General features: G+C 40.9%; 2 protein-coding genes across 2 annotated transcripts; both read left to right on the top strand.

Annotated features, from left to right (window-relative positions):
• Window positions 1-285: 285 nt before the first annotated feature.
• On the top strand, window positions 286-1,230 carry LOC130493026 (olfactory receptor 2AP1-like). The gene has a single exon (XM_056866800.1). The coding sequence runs from the start codon at window positions 286-288 to the stop codon at window positions 1,228-1,230; it is 945 nt and encodes a 314-aa protein (XP_056722778.1).
• A 1,877-nt stretch (window positions 1,231-3,107) lies between these two features.
• LOC130493025 (olfactory receptor 6N1-like) lies at window positions 3,108-15,477 on the top strand. Its single transcript, XM_056866799.1, has 4 exons — window positions 3,108-3,186; window positions 7,391-7,548; window positions 10,785-10,887; window positions 14,525-15,477. The coding sequence occupies exons 1-4, from the start codon at window positions 3,108-3,110 to the stop codon at window positions 15,475-15,477; spliced, it is 1,293 nt and encodes a 430-aa protein (XP_056722777.1).
• Window positions 15,478-16,583: the final 1,106 nt, after the last annotated feature.

Below are 16,583 nucleotides of genomic sequence, written 5' to 3'. Positions count from 1 at the left end.
CTGACACAGAAATCTGAAGAGACCAATAAAGAGGACTTCTGGCTTCATCCCCTCCATACCAGCACATTGTAGGTTTTATGTCTATGGCACAAGAATTGAAGAATGTGGCTGGGAAATCCAATTATTGAAGTTGCCTGTAACCAGTGCTTATGTCAGCCAAATTCTCTTCATCATCAGCATCACACATTGACCAGGCCACCACAAGGAAGCAAATGTCACTCTTGCAATAACTTTCATTATTGTATTTTTCTTTTCAACCCGACTTGATTTTGTATCATTGATATCATGGTTGAAAACCAGACGATGATTACAGAATTCCTCCTCCTGGGATTTGGAGACCTTTGTAGATTTCAGATTCTTCTCTTCCTGGTGTTTCTAGTCATTTATATGGCAACTGTAACAGGAAACGTTCTCATCTTCGCACTTGTTGTCTTGGATCGGCACCTTGACACTCCCATGTACTTCTTCTTGGGGAACCTCTCCTTCTTAGAGGCTTGTTTCTCGTCCAATCTGTTTCCAAGGATGCTTTTGGCTCTCTTGACTGGGAACAGAATGATCTCCTTCAGTAGCTGCCTCACCCAGTGGTATATCTTCGGTTCCTTGGAAGCGACTGAATGCTGTTTGCTGTGCGTGATGTCTTATGACAGGTATCTAGCAATCTGTAAACCGCTCCATTATGCAACAGCCATGAAGACCCAGACTTGTATCCAGTTAGCAGCTGCATCTTGGATTAATGGCTTTTTCATTGTTTTTATATTGCTCATTCTGATGTTGCAGTTAACGTTTTGTGGCCCCAACAAAATGGACCATTATTTTTGTGAGTATTTCCCACTCCTAAAACTGTCCTGCAGTGATACCAGTTTGATACAAAGGTTGAGTGTTGTCGTGGCAGCCATTTTTACACTCCCTCCTTTTCTTCTGACCTTGACCTCCTATGTGTATATTATAGCGGCCATCTTGAAAATCCCTTCCTCCGCAGGGCGGAGAAAGGCCTTTTCCACTTGCTCTTCTCACTTGGTTGTGGTGTCAATTTTCTATGGGTCTCTGATGACTGCATATATGGTACCAGAGCAAGCAATAAAGAGAGACCTGGGGAAGTTTTCCTCTCTCCTCTACACTGTGCTGCCCCCTTTGCTTAACCCTTTCATATACAGCCTGAGAAACAAAGAGGTAAAGGATGCACTGAGAAATAATTTTGGAAGGTTCTTCTCTACAAAGCAAGTCAGGTGAAACTAGGTAACATAAACCCTGTTCCTGTGTGATAGTGAATGTATCTTTATCCTGACTGTACATGCATACATCTGTTTATAAGAAAGAGCCGATGTGCATTTACTGTACAAATGAAACAAGGGACAAGTACCTGGATAAATGTGGGGTTTCTGTCGCATGTTCAGCTGTACCTGCAATGATTGTACTATGAGAATTACTCAACGCACAAAGAACACTCAAGTGTCCTGTGTACACGGGTTGTAGGTGCGTTCATTGTAACTTGTGAACAGGGCCAAAGTGAATGTGTAACAAAACTGTAACAAAACTGAGATGCCATGGGGATGATCATTTTCCTCTGCATTTTTACCTGGGGGAAATATATTTTTAAAGTACGAATTTTATGTATTGGATTAATGTATTCAACAGTGATTTTGTTCAAATCTGTCTCTTTGCTACTAGGTTGTTTTCAGAATGAGAATGATTCATCTATTAAAGTATCATATAAAACAGATGAAACACACACTCTGTCTTCAGACTATTATCTCTTGAGAATTATAAGAGTGGGGGTTTAGGGGGAAGTAGTTATGAATTTCCTGTGTTGTGCAGAAGGTTGGACTAGATGATCTTGGAGGTCCCTTCCAACTCTTGGTTTCTTTGTTTCTATGTTTCTAATCTATAATAATAAAATGATGTGTCCAACTGTCTGTCCATCCATCAGCCTGTGGCAGGCATAACTCATTAGAAAACAAAATGGGGGGTTCAAAATTGGCCACCTACTTTAGAATGATAGTGGATGTTGCAGTTTCAAAAACAGAGGAAAGTGTACGATGCTGGCCTGGATGATTGCCAGGCACCAACTCCTGTGCTATGTGCAATAGAAGCGAAGATGTTCTGTCTGTGGCAAACAAAACTCTTCAGAAAATAAAGCCAGGAGTCTCGACCTTGGCCACCAGCTTCAGGATGATGGTGGGACTTGCAATCACAAACATGAAGAGAATCAGAACATCCTGGCCAATGCTATCTTGAGAAACCTTGTACCGCATGCTATTTGCAGTGGAAGCTAAGGTTTGCAGCAGGTATCACTTATATATATGGTTTGGTCACCAAACAAGGTGGGAAATACCTGGAGATTTGGGGGATGGAGCCCGAGGAAGGCAGGGTTTGGGGAGGGATTTCAATGGGATATAATGCCATATAGTCCACCTTCCAAAGCGGCCATTTTCTCCAGGTGAACTGATCTCTGTTTCCTGGAGATAAGTTGTAATAGCGGGAGATCTCCAGCCACCATCTGGAAGATAGCAACCCTAGGGACAGGGCACATAGTATAGAGGGAAGTTGGAGGAGGTGGAGTGAAAAATTTTTTTTTTTTAAGATATTATTTCCCTGTTGGCTAAAGAGTTCTGTCTTGAGCTTTTAAAAAAATAAACTGTCCCAACGGACTCATATTTTAGCACACATACTTTTATCTTCCCTATAGGGTAGTTGTTCTGTTAATCGTGTATGATTTCCCCAATCTATTCCTAACGTTGCATCCATTAATAAGGGGGAAATTAGAAATACTGTTGGTCTCTTTAGCTTTATGACAATGCTGGGCATGGTTATCTTAATGAAATACAATCTATAAAACCTGTTACACAGACTGTCAAAACTTGAACAGCATTGTAGGCACATATGAGGCATTGTTTGGAGGAAACCAATAATACTGAAGGAGATCAGGTGAGAAGAAATGGGTTGAGCATTTTCTCAGCATTGCATGAATTCCTCCCCAAAGGTAATGTTATGACACCTCAAACTGGCTTGCTTAATACTTCTTAGTTTCTTCTTGATGAAAAGGATCAAGCAATTCAGGGACCATAACAGGGGTAGGGGACCACCACCACCCTGCATGGGTGCCAACAATGGCACACCAGACCTCTGCCCAAGCAAGCAATGCACAGTCAGCATTGCCGGGGCCAACAGTTCAGCAGAAGGCAACAGGTATGACTGAAAGCTATCATTGCCTCGCACAGACCCTCACAGCCACTAGCTAAATCCAAGGCAAATTGCTGAGATGCTGGTGGAACTGCTTGCTTACTCTGAGAGTGTTTGGACAAGTATAATCTCAGCCTTTCTCCATTTTGTTTGCTGGCACACCAACAAGTAAATGCTGCATTTTGGAGTCACTGGGGCCAAAATGGTTGCCCAAACCTGATGGTGTAGTGGTTAAGAGCGACAATTCTGGAGAATTGGGTTTTATTCCCCATTCTTCCACTCTTCCACATGAGTGGTGGACTCTGATCTGGTGAACCATGTTTGTTTCCCCACTCCTCCATGTTGAAGGCTGCTGGTGACAGTGGGCTAGTCACAGTTCTCTCAGAACTCTCTCAGCCCCACCTGCCTCACAAGGTGCCTGTTGTGGGGGGGGGGAGGAGGTTGTAAGCTGCTTTGAGACTTCTTAAAGGTAGAGAAAAAGCAGGGTATAAAAACCAACTCTTCTTCTTCTAACAAGGGATGCCCCTTAAAACAAAGGCAGACAATTGCCATGAGAAGTTAGTCTCTGCATGAAAGCTTTGTGGTTCTTTGAAATACGGCTGTAGTTTTTACCCAGACGTCGTTGACCTCTTTCTGCAAAGTATTAATGAAATCTCATTTGGAATGTTAATCCTGTTGAGTAGGTCACCTACAGTACATATCAGCACAAGAAAGATCTTTTCCACATGGAACAAGTGTAAAAGACAGCTAGTACAACAAGTATAGGTGAAAGTAAATCATTTTAATGGAGCAGGTGTCTTTCTGATGGACTACAAGGGGAGGTGAGCAGATCCATCTCTATCTCTGAGGGCTTGTTGTGAGATTGAGGTTGGATAATTTTGAGCCGCAGAGATGAGCAATCCCCTCAAACTACCATCTCATTGTCTATCCTGCCCTTCAGCTGACTAATATCACAGAGTAATATACTTAGTTCTTCCTACTTCCACTTAACCTTCACAAGAATCCTAGGTTAGTCTGCGAGAGGGTGACTGGCCAAAATCATTCATTTCATAGCTGAATGGAGATTGAATTCTCAGCCTGCCAGTCCCAATCAACTTAATAGGTTTTACCAGGAAACTGGGCTGCAATGAGCAGCCAAGCCATTTTAGGAAGAATGGAGCTCACCTAACCAAGGCATAAGTTGTATGGTCAAAACACTGAGGATGGGGATTAATGTTAGGCAGCATCAATTGAAGCCTAGTGGCTGCACAGTATAGTCAATGGTTCTTTGCACCTCTTTTTACTGCTTCTACACCCTCAACGATAAAAAAAAATGTGTAGTGGAAAGGCTGGGTGGAGCTTTAACCATTAACCATGGTTTGCAGATATACAGCAGAGGACACCAGGTAGATGATAACCTGCAATTAAAAAGGCATGATGTACTAAACAGTATGGCCATTTCTGTCATACAAATAAAGCATTTCTTAAATCCCTATTCAATGTGTCATATCTTCATCCTGGACTGTATGGGCATTTGGACATCCCTCCAGTCTCAGAATGGTTTGATGGGGGCAAGATGGCAACCTGTACAGTCACCTTAAAGCTATGCCCTGGGCCTGCCTCCATTGTGGTTTAAGATTTGTATTCTATCCTGGACAGTGAATCTTGACAAATTCAGAAGGCTTAAAGCTTTCAGAATGATTGGGAGATCATTATTTCCCATTGGTGTTTGTAAAAATCCAAGAGTCTCTTAATTTGACATCAGTGGCAGATGGCTAACTGTTTTCAAATAAATATTATTTCCCTGGAGAATGAGCAGTCGGCTCCGTATAACATTTTAAAATAAAACTGATATGTTGATTTATATTTTTGTTGCCATAGTCAAATATTCCTTTGAGGACAATAATTATATTAATATTGTTCAATGTTTAGAACTATTTATAAATTTACCATTCTGTTAATTGGGGAAGAATTAAAAAATGCTGTGCATTGTTTAACTTAAATACAGCTAGAAAAGACTCAATAAAACATACTGTATAAAACATGCTATGGAAGCTGTGTCTAGCTTGCATCGCACAAAGGTCAGCGAGAAAGCCTGTGATTTCAGTCCATTAATATTAGAAATAATGTATAGTCTAGTCATTTGTGCTGGACTTGTGCTGGGAGACCTGAGATGAAACCTCGGCTTAGCCATGAAGCCAGCTGCTTGGATCAGGCAATTCCACCCCTCACAACAAGCTCAGTTTGACTAGCCCCACTTAACTCAAGGAGCTTTGCGGCTGAGTGGGGATTTGAACCTCATCTTTCCAAGCTCCGCTTTGTCACCCGAACAACTGCACCACAATCATCCCCTGGTTACCTTTGTCATGGGGATTATTAAAGTGATTTATGGGACAGAATAATGTATATTTCCACTAGCAGTTTGCTTCAACAACTTATATCACTTCTGCATCAAGACATTTGGAGTGAAGAACAGAAAAGGAACCTGCATTTTAGAACTGGCAAATTACATATCAGTATTGCTGACACAGGGAAGAAAAGTATTTCCAAATGGTATTGGACTGGATCCTGGCAGACTGTTTGCTGAGCCTTGCCCAATTTTACTCCTGATCCATTGTCCAGTTATGTCTTTAGGTCCCCTAATCAGCAGTAAAATGTTTTTCATGGTTAAACGGGATGGGGATGGAACAAAACCTCTCTTTTTCATGAGCAAAACAGTTGGTAGGATCTAACCCACTACATTCCAAGTTTTCCATTTGGAATTGGCTAAACTGGATGTCTTAGTTTCAGACAAATTACTTAGCTTGAACTAGGAAGGTCCTCTCTTCGCTCTTCTTAATAGTTTATGGTTACTTAGGATTCCAGTTTATGATTTCAGTGTTCTATATTCTGAAGGTGTGGCAAATTAGGCGCGCGTTATAGACTGGTTATGCCTGAAACCATAACTGTAGAAACAATTCCCATTGATGAGGTAGAATAAGCATTTACACATTTCTGGATTTTAAGAGCAGTAACGCTACACAACTGTAAGGTTGACAATGAGGAAATTGAAATTGTTCAAGACTTTCTATTCCTTGGCTCCACCATCAACCAAAAGGGAGACTGCAGCCAAGAAATCAGAAGGAGATTGAGACTGGGAAGGGCAGCCATGAAGGAGCTAGAAAAGATTTTGAAGTGTAAGGATGTGTCACTGGCCACCAAGACTAGATTAATTCATGCCATTGTATTCCCTATTATTATGTATGGGTGTGAAAGCTGGAGAGTGAAGAAAGCTGATAGGAAGAAAATAGATTCCTTTGAAATGTGGTGTTGGAGGAGAGTGTTACGGATTCCGTGGACTGCCAAAAAAAAAAAAAATCAGTGGGTTATAGATCAAATCAAGCCTGAACTGACCCTAGAAGCTAAAATGACTAAACTGAGGCTGTCGTATTTTGGTCACGTCATGAGACGACAAAAGTCACTGGAAAAGACAGTCATGCTAGGAAAGTTGAGGGCAGCAGGAAAAGAGGAAGGCCCAACAAGAGATGGACTGACTCAATAAAGGAAGCCACAGCCTTCAATTTGCAAGATCTGAGCAAGGCTGTCAAAGATAGGACATTTTGGAGGACTTTCATTCATAGGGTCGCCATGAGTCGGAAGCGACTTGACGGCACTTAACACACACACACAATGCCACAATAGATATAAGGGGTAAAAACAAACAATGAAATCAATCAGGACCACTCAGTGTGCGTCGCTTCAGCCCCACAAATGGGAAAAGGGGGCCAGTTGTCAGATTACAGTACCTATCTGAAACGAATCTTTGTAACATGACAAATTATTTCTGCCACAAGCAATTTAGATTGGCCAGATCTTCATGTGAGAAAAAGGAACAGTTAAAGTTAGATGCAGTGTCTGTCTTCTCGTAAATGAACAGTCTTGATCCGGTGGAGGCAGTGGTTGAAATACTGGGAAGGAGGGGAAGCAAGATGAGCAAGGAAGACCCAAGACGAGGTTGCAGCTTTGCATTTGAAGGAATCATCACCAGGTAACCCTCGTAAAACCATTAAGTCTTGTGTTCCTAAATTATATTACTGCACCACTGAGTGGATGAAGTTTCCTCAGCTGCAAAAAGGCTTCTGGCAGAGAAAAGCTCTTCCTTTAGAAAAGTGAGATCATTATATCGAAGCCTTAGGTTCTTTCTCAAAAGTATTACTCGTTTTTGTTTCTTTTCCTTTCACTTTTTCAACAGGAGTTGACTGTCAGCATATCGTGATGTTAGGAAATGAGACAAGAATAACAGAAGTCATCCTTCTGGGATTTAGAGAATTGGCTGACTTTCAGATTCTTCTTTTCCTGACGTTTTTAGTGATTTACATTGTGGCCATGAGTGGAAACATTCTTATCTTCGTACTTATTCTCTTTGATTGGCACCTGCATACTCCTATGTACATTTTCCTGGGGAACATTTCCTTCCTGGAGATTTGCTATACCTCCAATATATTTCCAAGGATGCTCTCGGATCTTCTGACTGGGAACAGAGTGATGTCTTTCAGCCACTGCCTCATGCAGTGGTATGTCTGTAGTGTTTTGATAGTGACAGAATGCTGTTTATTTTGTGCAATGTCTTATGACAGGTATCTGGCAGTCTGCAAACCACTCCACTATGCAACAATGATGAAGATTCAAAATTGTGTCCAGTTAGCAGCTGCATCTTGGATGAGTGGATTTACCATCTTTTTGCTCTTACTTAGTCTGATGTTACAATTAAATTATTGTGGCCCTAATGAAATTGATCATTATTTTTGTGACTATACCCCAATTATAAATCTCTCTTGTAGTGATATCAAAATGATGACACTGTTGGGTCGTGCAGTGGCTGCCGTGTTCGTGCTTTCTCCATTCCTTCTCACTCTGACATCCTATGTATATATTATTGCCGCCATCTTGAAAATTCCCGCCAATACGGGGAGGCAAAAGGCCTTTTCTACCTGTTCCTCTCACTTGATTGTAGTTTGCATTTTCTATGGGACTGTAATTATTGTATATATGCTGCTGAAGGCTGAAGGAAAGAGAGAGACGACAAAATTCCCCTCTCTCTTGTATATAGTGCTGCCCCCTCTTGTCAACCCCTTTATCTACAGCCTAAGAAACAAGGAGGTCAAAGAGGCTTTGAGAAATGTTATTGGGAGGATTATACACTACAAACTCAACCCATAAACTTGTGGATGTGATAATATTTATTTTTAAAAAACCTATATGTTGTCATTTATCTTTAGCACATTGATTCTGATGAAGCATTTTCAAAATACTGGCACAGCTGAGCTGACTTATTATGATCATGTATCATGCACTATATATTTTAATTTAATCATTCTAAATACTTAGGTTGAGGGGGGGTGCTAAACCAAGCATTTTTCCTGTGGAATCAATAGTATAATCATTCCAGTATTCCAGTGTATGTATTCTATTATGTGATGCCGATCCAACAGTGTTCTTTCGTTACCAGGATATCCAACTATCTTCTCCTGACTAGGGGGTCAAGATGGTGGCGGCAGCATGTTGAACGCTCCTCTCTCTGTCTATTTTGAGGTTTTAGCTACTTGTATTCTATTATGCCTATAGAATCACAAGATTTGCTACAGTACTGTCAGCTTTTTTCATGAAATTTCACCCAATTTTCCTTGTTAGTACAGCCTGTGTCCCACATGGCTTTTGTCCCTGCAGAATCCATGATGTCCAGCACAGCCTTATTGGGGGCTTAAAAGGGACCACATTCCTTTTTATTAGGTGAAATCTTACTGAGTGCAAGAAGAGATTTATAAAAAGTTAACATTGAACACAATTCACAGGTCTCATGTTTTTACAGTGTGGGGGCAACATCCATTCAAGGGGAAGGAGGTATCACAGGACATTCCAGAGTCCGGTTTCCACAAAAGCGAGCATGCATATATATATATTGTCTGCTATATGAGGGGATTTTGCAAGAAAGATACTGTCCTGTAGTGGATATTAGGGCTGTTCACACTTTTAATCCTGGTATTTTTCAGATTCAGGTTTATTAATCCTGGACATTTTCAAAAAACATCCCAAAAAAGCCGAATATGAGGATTCAGCTTTTTTGAATAATGAGAAATTTCCAGGTTTAATAAACCCGAAAAATATGTGGCACAGAGCTGAATGCAAGGATCAGCCAAGCTCAGCATTCAGTTCTCCACCGCCTGCCACTTCTGAAGTCCACATGGGGGGAAAATGGTGGTGGGGCTAAACTGGCCCGAAAAATGCTGGAAAATTTGGCATTACCCAGGATCCGCTTTTTTGGCTCCCTTTAATTGCTGCCATTTTTTAACCAGTAGCTCCCCCCACCCTTGCATGGAGAGGAGCCAATAGTGGATCTTCAACTAGACCATTTTTGCCCTTCTTCATCTGTCACTCTGTAGCAGGGCTGTGGCTTGATAAGGACCTTTCCCAAACAGCTGTGTGTAATAGTGTACTGCATAGCTGTGCACAGATAAGGAGTAGCATAAACAGGCAGATTGCTTCCCCCAGACAGATGCCTGTCTCCTTCTTCATTTTGTTCACAGACTGTAGAAATTAGACTGTATAAAATCCCAGCACTCCCGCCCTCCCTCCAGACTTGCTTAGCATTACAGACAGGATGCTGGCATCAACACATCTTAAGGTCCTCGCCCCTTTAGATTCACTTGTATTTATTCTTGCAACATCCAGCCTGAAGAAGAGTTTTGGTGAACTTGAAAGCTTGCACGCTGTTTTGTGTCATCTTGTTTGCTTCTAATAAATGGACTGTGTAATTGTGTATGTATTTTGTTTCTAAAAGGTAAGTGATACACTAGAATTTACCATTGCTCCACTTAATAAACATTCTGAATATCATCCAGGACACTGTGCATGCCCAATTGATTGCCGCTTTCATCTCCTTCAGTTCATTTGTGTCATTATCTCCCCATTATTCTCACATAATCAATGCAGAAAGGAACATTAATGATGGTCAAGAATCTTGATATGATCATAGGCATGATCATGTCAAAATACTTTAATCTATTATTGTAAAACATACAGGAACATTGGTGTTCAATGTAAACCCTGCTCACAAAGATTTTGATAGAACATGGTAGTTACAGTCGCATGTAGACTGCTGTTTTGCAAAATTTTATCTCTGTTGGTGTGCATGCTGGTAACATAGATGGGGCATTTCAGTTGAAGTAAAGGGGTTGAAAATTGTGGCAAAGGGTTCATTGCTAGAGCTTCCAGGCAAAGCCTGGGTAATAGGTAGACTGCCATTTGGGGGTGGGGGTGATTCGCATCTCTTCTCTGATGATGTTGCTTTTGACATGACATAGATGTGATATCATGATGCATTTAACCACAGAGTTTTGGGACAATGCTAGAGCATCAGCTGGCATGATGACTCACTTCTGGGTCATGCCAAAAGCAACATAATTGCACCAGGAATGCTGATTTCCCCCACCCCATTCCACCCTGGCATTTCCTCCTGCTGCCTAGCTGAACGGCAGTGGGCCACAAGAGCAGGAGTCGGAGATCACCCCCCTCAGTGTGAAACTTGCATCCCTACTCATTGCCCAGTTGTGAAATTCATTTATAATGTTATCCTCTTTAACACATAGGATCACATTGGGAAACAGCTGCTGGACATTTTTGATCCCGCGTCATCAGAGGATGATGGGGGCAGCATTTTCTGTGGGCACATATTCCACAGGTTGCGCATGGGTAAGATTCTGGGGTAGTGGCTATTGAAGGCCATTCTGTTTCTTATACGTGGCTTTGGGGGCTTCCTTCTGCATGGACTTTGGAGGTGTCAGCCAAGTAAAACGGGGCTGGAGTCCAGAGTTCAATTCTCCGCCTGCCACCTCTGACTTTGGAAGCAGCAGGGGAGGGAGATATAAACACTGCCCTGAAGCCCAGCATTCAAATTACCGCCACCCGCTGCCTCCAAATTTGGAGGCAGCAGGGGGTGGCGATCTAAACACTGGGCTACCACCATTTATTTTCCAGGTTCAGTTTTATGGGACACAAATTTTTTTGATTATTTGAAAAAGCCAAATCTTCATATCCATCTTTTTTTTTTAATAAACCAGAACCCGAAATAATATATTTGTCTAAGTTCTGAAAATCAAACACGCAGGAATTCATACTGTGATACTTACGAAAAAACACAATACTCTCAATATGTTCACAAAAGGAAAACAAAAAACTTCCTCCATTTTAAATTGGAGAAAACTTCATCATATTATGATAGTAAAACCTTTTGGCGAGTGATAAACTCAAGCAATAAATCACTTACTAATGAGACAACTCCACATATGTCAATGGAATTCTGGGAAAATGACTTCACCCCCCTTTTAAATGAAAAAGATCCCTTTGCATTTCCAATCTTTACTTCTGGATATGTGTGTGTGTGTGTGTGTGTGTGTGTGTAGCAACTGTCTCACCTCTACCCTTTTGCTGCTTTTCCTTTCATGTGGTTAGATCCAACCAGCTTTTTCATTGCCTCACCAAATTCTTCTCCTTTTTCAGCCTCTCTTTCCCACATGACCCTTGTCCGTGTATATCCCCAGTAAGGCAAATAGCAGTTCCATGGAGTTCATGAAGGCTTTGGTTTTAACCTACCCTCATGTGCTTTAGTCTTGAACTGAACTTCATGCACCAGATATTTAAAGGGGAAAAAATACACATTAAGATGAATAAACAGAGTTCAAGCTCTCTTATTTACTTTAACCCTTGCAGAAATAATTTCAGCTCCCCTCAGAACTTCCATCAGAACTGATCTTAACCTCATGTACCAATTGTTTAAAAGGAAGACAAATATGCGGGAAGATTAATACACAGAGTTCACGCTCTCTCATCTGCTTTGGAACTTACTCAAATAATTTCAGCTTCCCTCAGTATTTCACTGGTGTTTTGCTGATGGGACCCTTCTAGATCACTGATAAATATTCCTTTAGGGTAACATTTTAGTGACAATGCTTGGTCTACTTTTTTTCTTCATGAAGGAATGTCTACTTAACAGCCAGCCAGCTAGGAGGTCCATCCATTTCAATATATCATACTTTGTTGTTGAGTGGCAATATTTCCCAGGAGGTTGCACAGTCACGTCTGCCTGGAGTTTAAAAAGAAAACTGGAGTCCTGAAACATCACATTTTTGGGGAATTAATAGAGACTTTCATGATTTCTTTAACTACAACGCCAGAAGAGACATATACATCTTCACGCTACATGTTCTACAAAGTATGTTACATGGGATATCAGAATTGATTAAATATTTTTGGCATGCATTTTAAGAAGTACAGTAATACTAAATGAAATGAGGTGAGAAGGGAAAATGGAACAATGCATTTTCTCAGCACTGAGGGATCTCTTCCAGGCAGTAATATTATTCCTCAGACTGCCATGCTTAATACTGCTCTAAAATTGTTCACTGAAATTAATCTCTGCATGAAGATTTGGTGATGGCATAAAAGATATCTGTGAGGTAAGTACTTTGCCCAGAAATCTTTTGCTTCCTTGCTTGAGTTATCAATGAAGCATAATTTGGGGCCTTAATTATGTTGAGTGTTTAGTATGGGCAAGCGAAATTCAGAAAAAAATCAAATGAGCAAGTGGAAATGTCAGCTAGTAGAAAGGTGGATGGATTCTCTCAACAGAAAAAGATCAAAGTCGCTGTGTCTTCCAAGAAGAGTAAAAAAGTAGTTGAACATGCATTTGGTTGCACTGCTATGATATTGGAAAAGCAGTGTGGTATTCTGAGTAAAGTTTAGAGGCCTGGGGTGAAGTCCTTGCTTAGTTGTGTACTAAACTGAATGGACCTCGACAACTCTGTATCAGTGTAATATGCCCGAACATTCTTTGAAAGATAAGGTGGGATAATTCTGAACCAAGATGGCCAAACTGGATAAGTTATGTCATATCACTTTTTTTAAAATCCTGTTCTTCCACGGTATCAGGCCAGTGTACATGGTTCAAACTCTTTGTTTACAACTACCATGTAAGATATGTTCGAGTAAGAAGGGGTGACCATCCCAAGTCCATTCAATCAGTTTCACAGTTGAACTGGAATTTGAACCTGTTTTCCTTTTTGTAGTTTGGCATTCTGTGCAGTAACTAGTCCCCCATATAGCTTTATTGTCTTTAAAACTTTATTATTAGCCAGTGTTTTGTAGCAGTTGAAGTGTTGGATAAGTATCTGGGATAAAAGGTTTGAATCCCTAGTCTGCCTTGGAAGCTTGCTGGGTGACCTTTGGCCAGTGATATCTCTCAGCCTAACTTACCTCACAGAGGTTGTGAGGTAAAATGGAGGAGAGGAGCACAATGTAAGACATGATGGTCCACATTAGGTAGACACGTGGGGTATAAATGAAGTAAATAAATATAGCCTCTGCATCAATATTTTATGATGAATATAAGGACAAAGATTTAAATTTTACAAGCATACATTCCTTGAATAGCATACCTAATGTATAAGTGTAGAAAATAAAATATATATTAAGATGGACTGCAAGTGACCAATGGGGTATCATTCCCAGGGCCTTCCTCAAAGTCCAAGGTATCCTGATGCTCCCTCTCCCAAAATACTAGGACTCAATGGCATCCCATGAAGCTGATGGGCAGTAGATTCAGGTCTGACAAAAGGAAATAAAGTGATTAAAGTGATTAAAATGTGGTATTTGCTGCCAGAGGGATTAGACAGATTCATGGAGGAGAGTTCTATCCTCTAGTAGCCAAGGTGTCTAGTAGCCAAGGTGACTAAGGGAACCTCCATGTTCAGAGGCAGTCAATTTCTGAATTGCAATGCCAAGAAGCAACATCAGAAGAAGGCCTCAGCCTCTATGTCTTGTTGGTGACTTTCCATAGGAAATGGTTGGCCACTTTGTGAGACAGGATGCTGGACTAGATGGACAACTGATCTGATCCAGCAGGGCTCTTCTTATCTTCTTCATTTACACACAACCACAGAATGCTACATGTAGGTTGCAAGATGCTGACTCATTGTGGGGTTCTATACAATACTACAGTGGGGAAAAAATGTTGGCAAATCATATTAAGGCAGCTGCATGGATGAATGTACAGTATACACTTGCCAATTGATCTCTTCTACAAACATCATAAATTGGTCAGAATTTCAACTGAAAAAAGAGAGTCATGATAGGAACAATCACTTTCTTTCACTAAGTGAGGGTACATGTTCCAGTGGTTGATGCTTCCTTCAGTAGTTTTATGCTACTTCTGCTGGAACATGACTCTTTCCTCCAGCCACTTCTCACTTTGCAGATAAAAGGCCTTGGACGCAACCTTCATTCTTCCTCCATCACAATATCTTAAAATTATTGCATGTTACTTTTTCAACAGGACTTGATTATTTACATATGATGATGTCGGGAAATGAGACAAGGATAACAGAATTCATCCTTCTGGGACTTGGAGAACTTTATGGCATGCAGATCCCTCTTTTCCTGATATTTCTAGTGATTTACATTGTGACTCTAACTGGAAACCTTCTCATATTCGGGCTAGTTTTGTTCGATCGGCACCTTCATACTCCCATGTACTTCTTCTTGGGGAACCTCTCCTTCATGGATGTCTGTTATAGCACCACTATATTTCCGAAGATGCTTTCAGCTCTCCTGACTGGGGACAAACTGATTTCCTTCAGCAGCTGCCTCACTCAGTGGTATCTCTGTGATTCTTTGATAGCAACAGAATGTTGCTTGCTCTGCATGATGTCTTATGACAGGTATCTCGCAGTCTGCAAACCATTACATTATGAAACTGTCATGAAGACCCAGACTTGCATCCAATTAGCAGTTGCATCCTGGATCAATGGATTTTTAGCTTTTTTTATATTATTCCTTTTGCTGTTGCGGTTATCATTTTGTGGCCCCAATGAAATGGATCATTATTTTTGTGACTACTACCCACTCCTAAAACTCACTTGCAGCGACACAACCTTGACAGAAATCATGGGCTTTGTTGTGGCTGTCCTGTTTACACTTTGTCCTTTTCTTCTAACCTTGACATCCTACATATATATTTTAGTGGCGGTGTTGAAAATTCCTTCTGTGTGTGGCAGACAAAAGGCCTTTTTGACCTGCTCATCTCACTTGCTAGTGGTTTGTATTTTCTATGGGTCTCTAGTGATGGTATATATGTTGCCAAAGACTGAAGGAAAGCGAGATCTGCAGAAATTTTCCTCTCTCCTCTATGTAGTGTTGCCTCCTCTGATCAACCCATTCATATACAGCCTGAGAAACAAAGAAGTCAAAGAAGCTTTAAGAAATATGATTGGGAAGATTGTGCCATAAAGTTAATCAATGTGATCCATTTATAACAAAAGTGGGTAGAAAAGAAGAGCTGGTTTTTATACCTTGATTTTCTCTACCTTTCAGGAGTCTCAAACCAGCTTACAATTGCCTTCCCTTCCTCTCCCCACATCAGACAACTTGTGAGGTAGGTGGGGCTGAGAGAGTTCAGAGAAAAGTGTGACTAGCACAAAATCACCCAGCAGGCTTCATGTGGAGGAGTGGGGAAACTAATCCAGTTCACCAGATTAGAGTCTGCCACTCATGTGGAGGAGTGGGGAATCCATCCCGGTTCTCCAGATTGGAGTCCACTGCTCTTAACCACTATACCACACTGGCTCTGGTTATTGTTATTTATACCCAGAAATTTAATCTTAGGGGGAGGGTTTTTTTTTTTTTTTTAAAGGGAAAAAAAACAGACATAGGGTAGGATTCAACCAGCTATTCTCCTTGAGAAAAGAGGAGAAGGGATCCCTTTTGACTACCAAAAGCTCTATGCTTGAGCTCATGGGTCCTGCAAAATAGCTGTGTGGGATAGCAACTATAATAAACAAGGGAATTGGACTCTCTGAATTCAATCCACAGTTGTCCTGAATGACATATCAAAGATATTTAATTGACTGTGATTTTCACTCAAATCTCTTTTTTTCAACTATGGTCAAAAACGCATGGTCACTTTATTCAGTTTCAGCCATGATTCAGCCAGGATCGAACGCACGTTCGGCAAAGACGCATGCGTTCGATCCTGGCTGAATCCTGGCTGAAACAGGAAATAAACAAGGCTAAAGCGCTATACGTTTTCGCCCTATGTTTCTTTATAGTTACTCTTGTTAAGAAGGAAGGCACCTCTAAATAAGCAAAGCTATTTGCAAAAGCAAGATTCAATAGTTAAATGGCATATTATGCTTATAGAATCACAGATTCACAATGAGCCAATGTTCCATAAAATTAAGGGTCTGTCACAGAAAGTGCTAAATCAGTCCCTTTCCCCCCTTTTATTCACCATTCCCCTTTTAGCTGTATTGGAGAAGACAGAAGTGATCAATCAGGTCCCTTGGAATCCAGAGAGGAATATGGGAGGGAAAGTGTGTAGTGTAAAAATGAATAGT

The sequence above is a fragment of the Euleptes europaea genome, unplaced genomic scaffold (assembly GCF_029931775.1).
Source record: "Euleptes europaea isolate rEulEur1 unplaced genomic scaffold, rEulEur1.hap1 H_4, whole genome shotgun sequence".
NCBI classification, from domain to species: domain Eukaryota; kingdom Metazoa; phylum Chordata; class Lepidosauria; order Squamata; family Sphaerodactylidae; genus Euleptes; species Euleptes europaea.
This window is presented reverse-complemented; position numbering and strand designations above follow the sequence as displayed.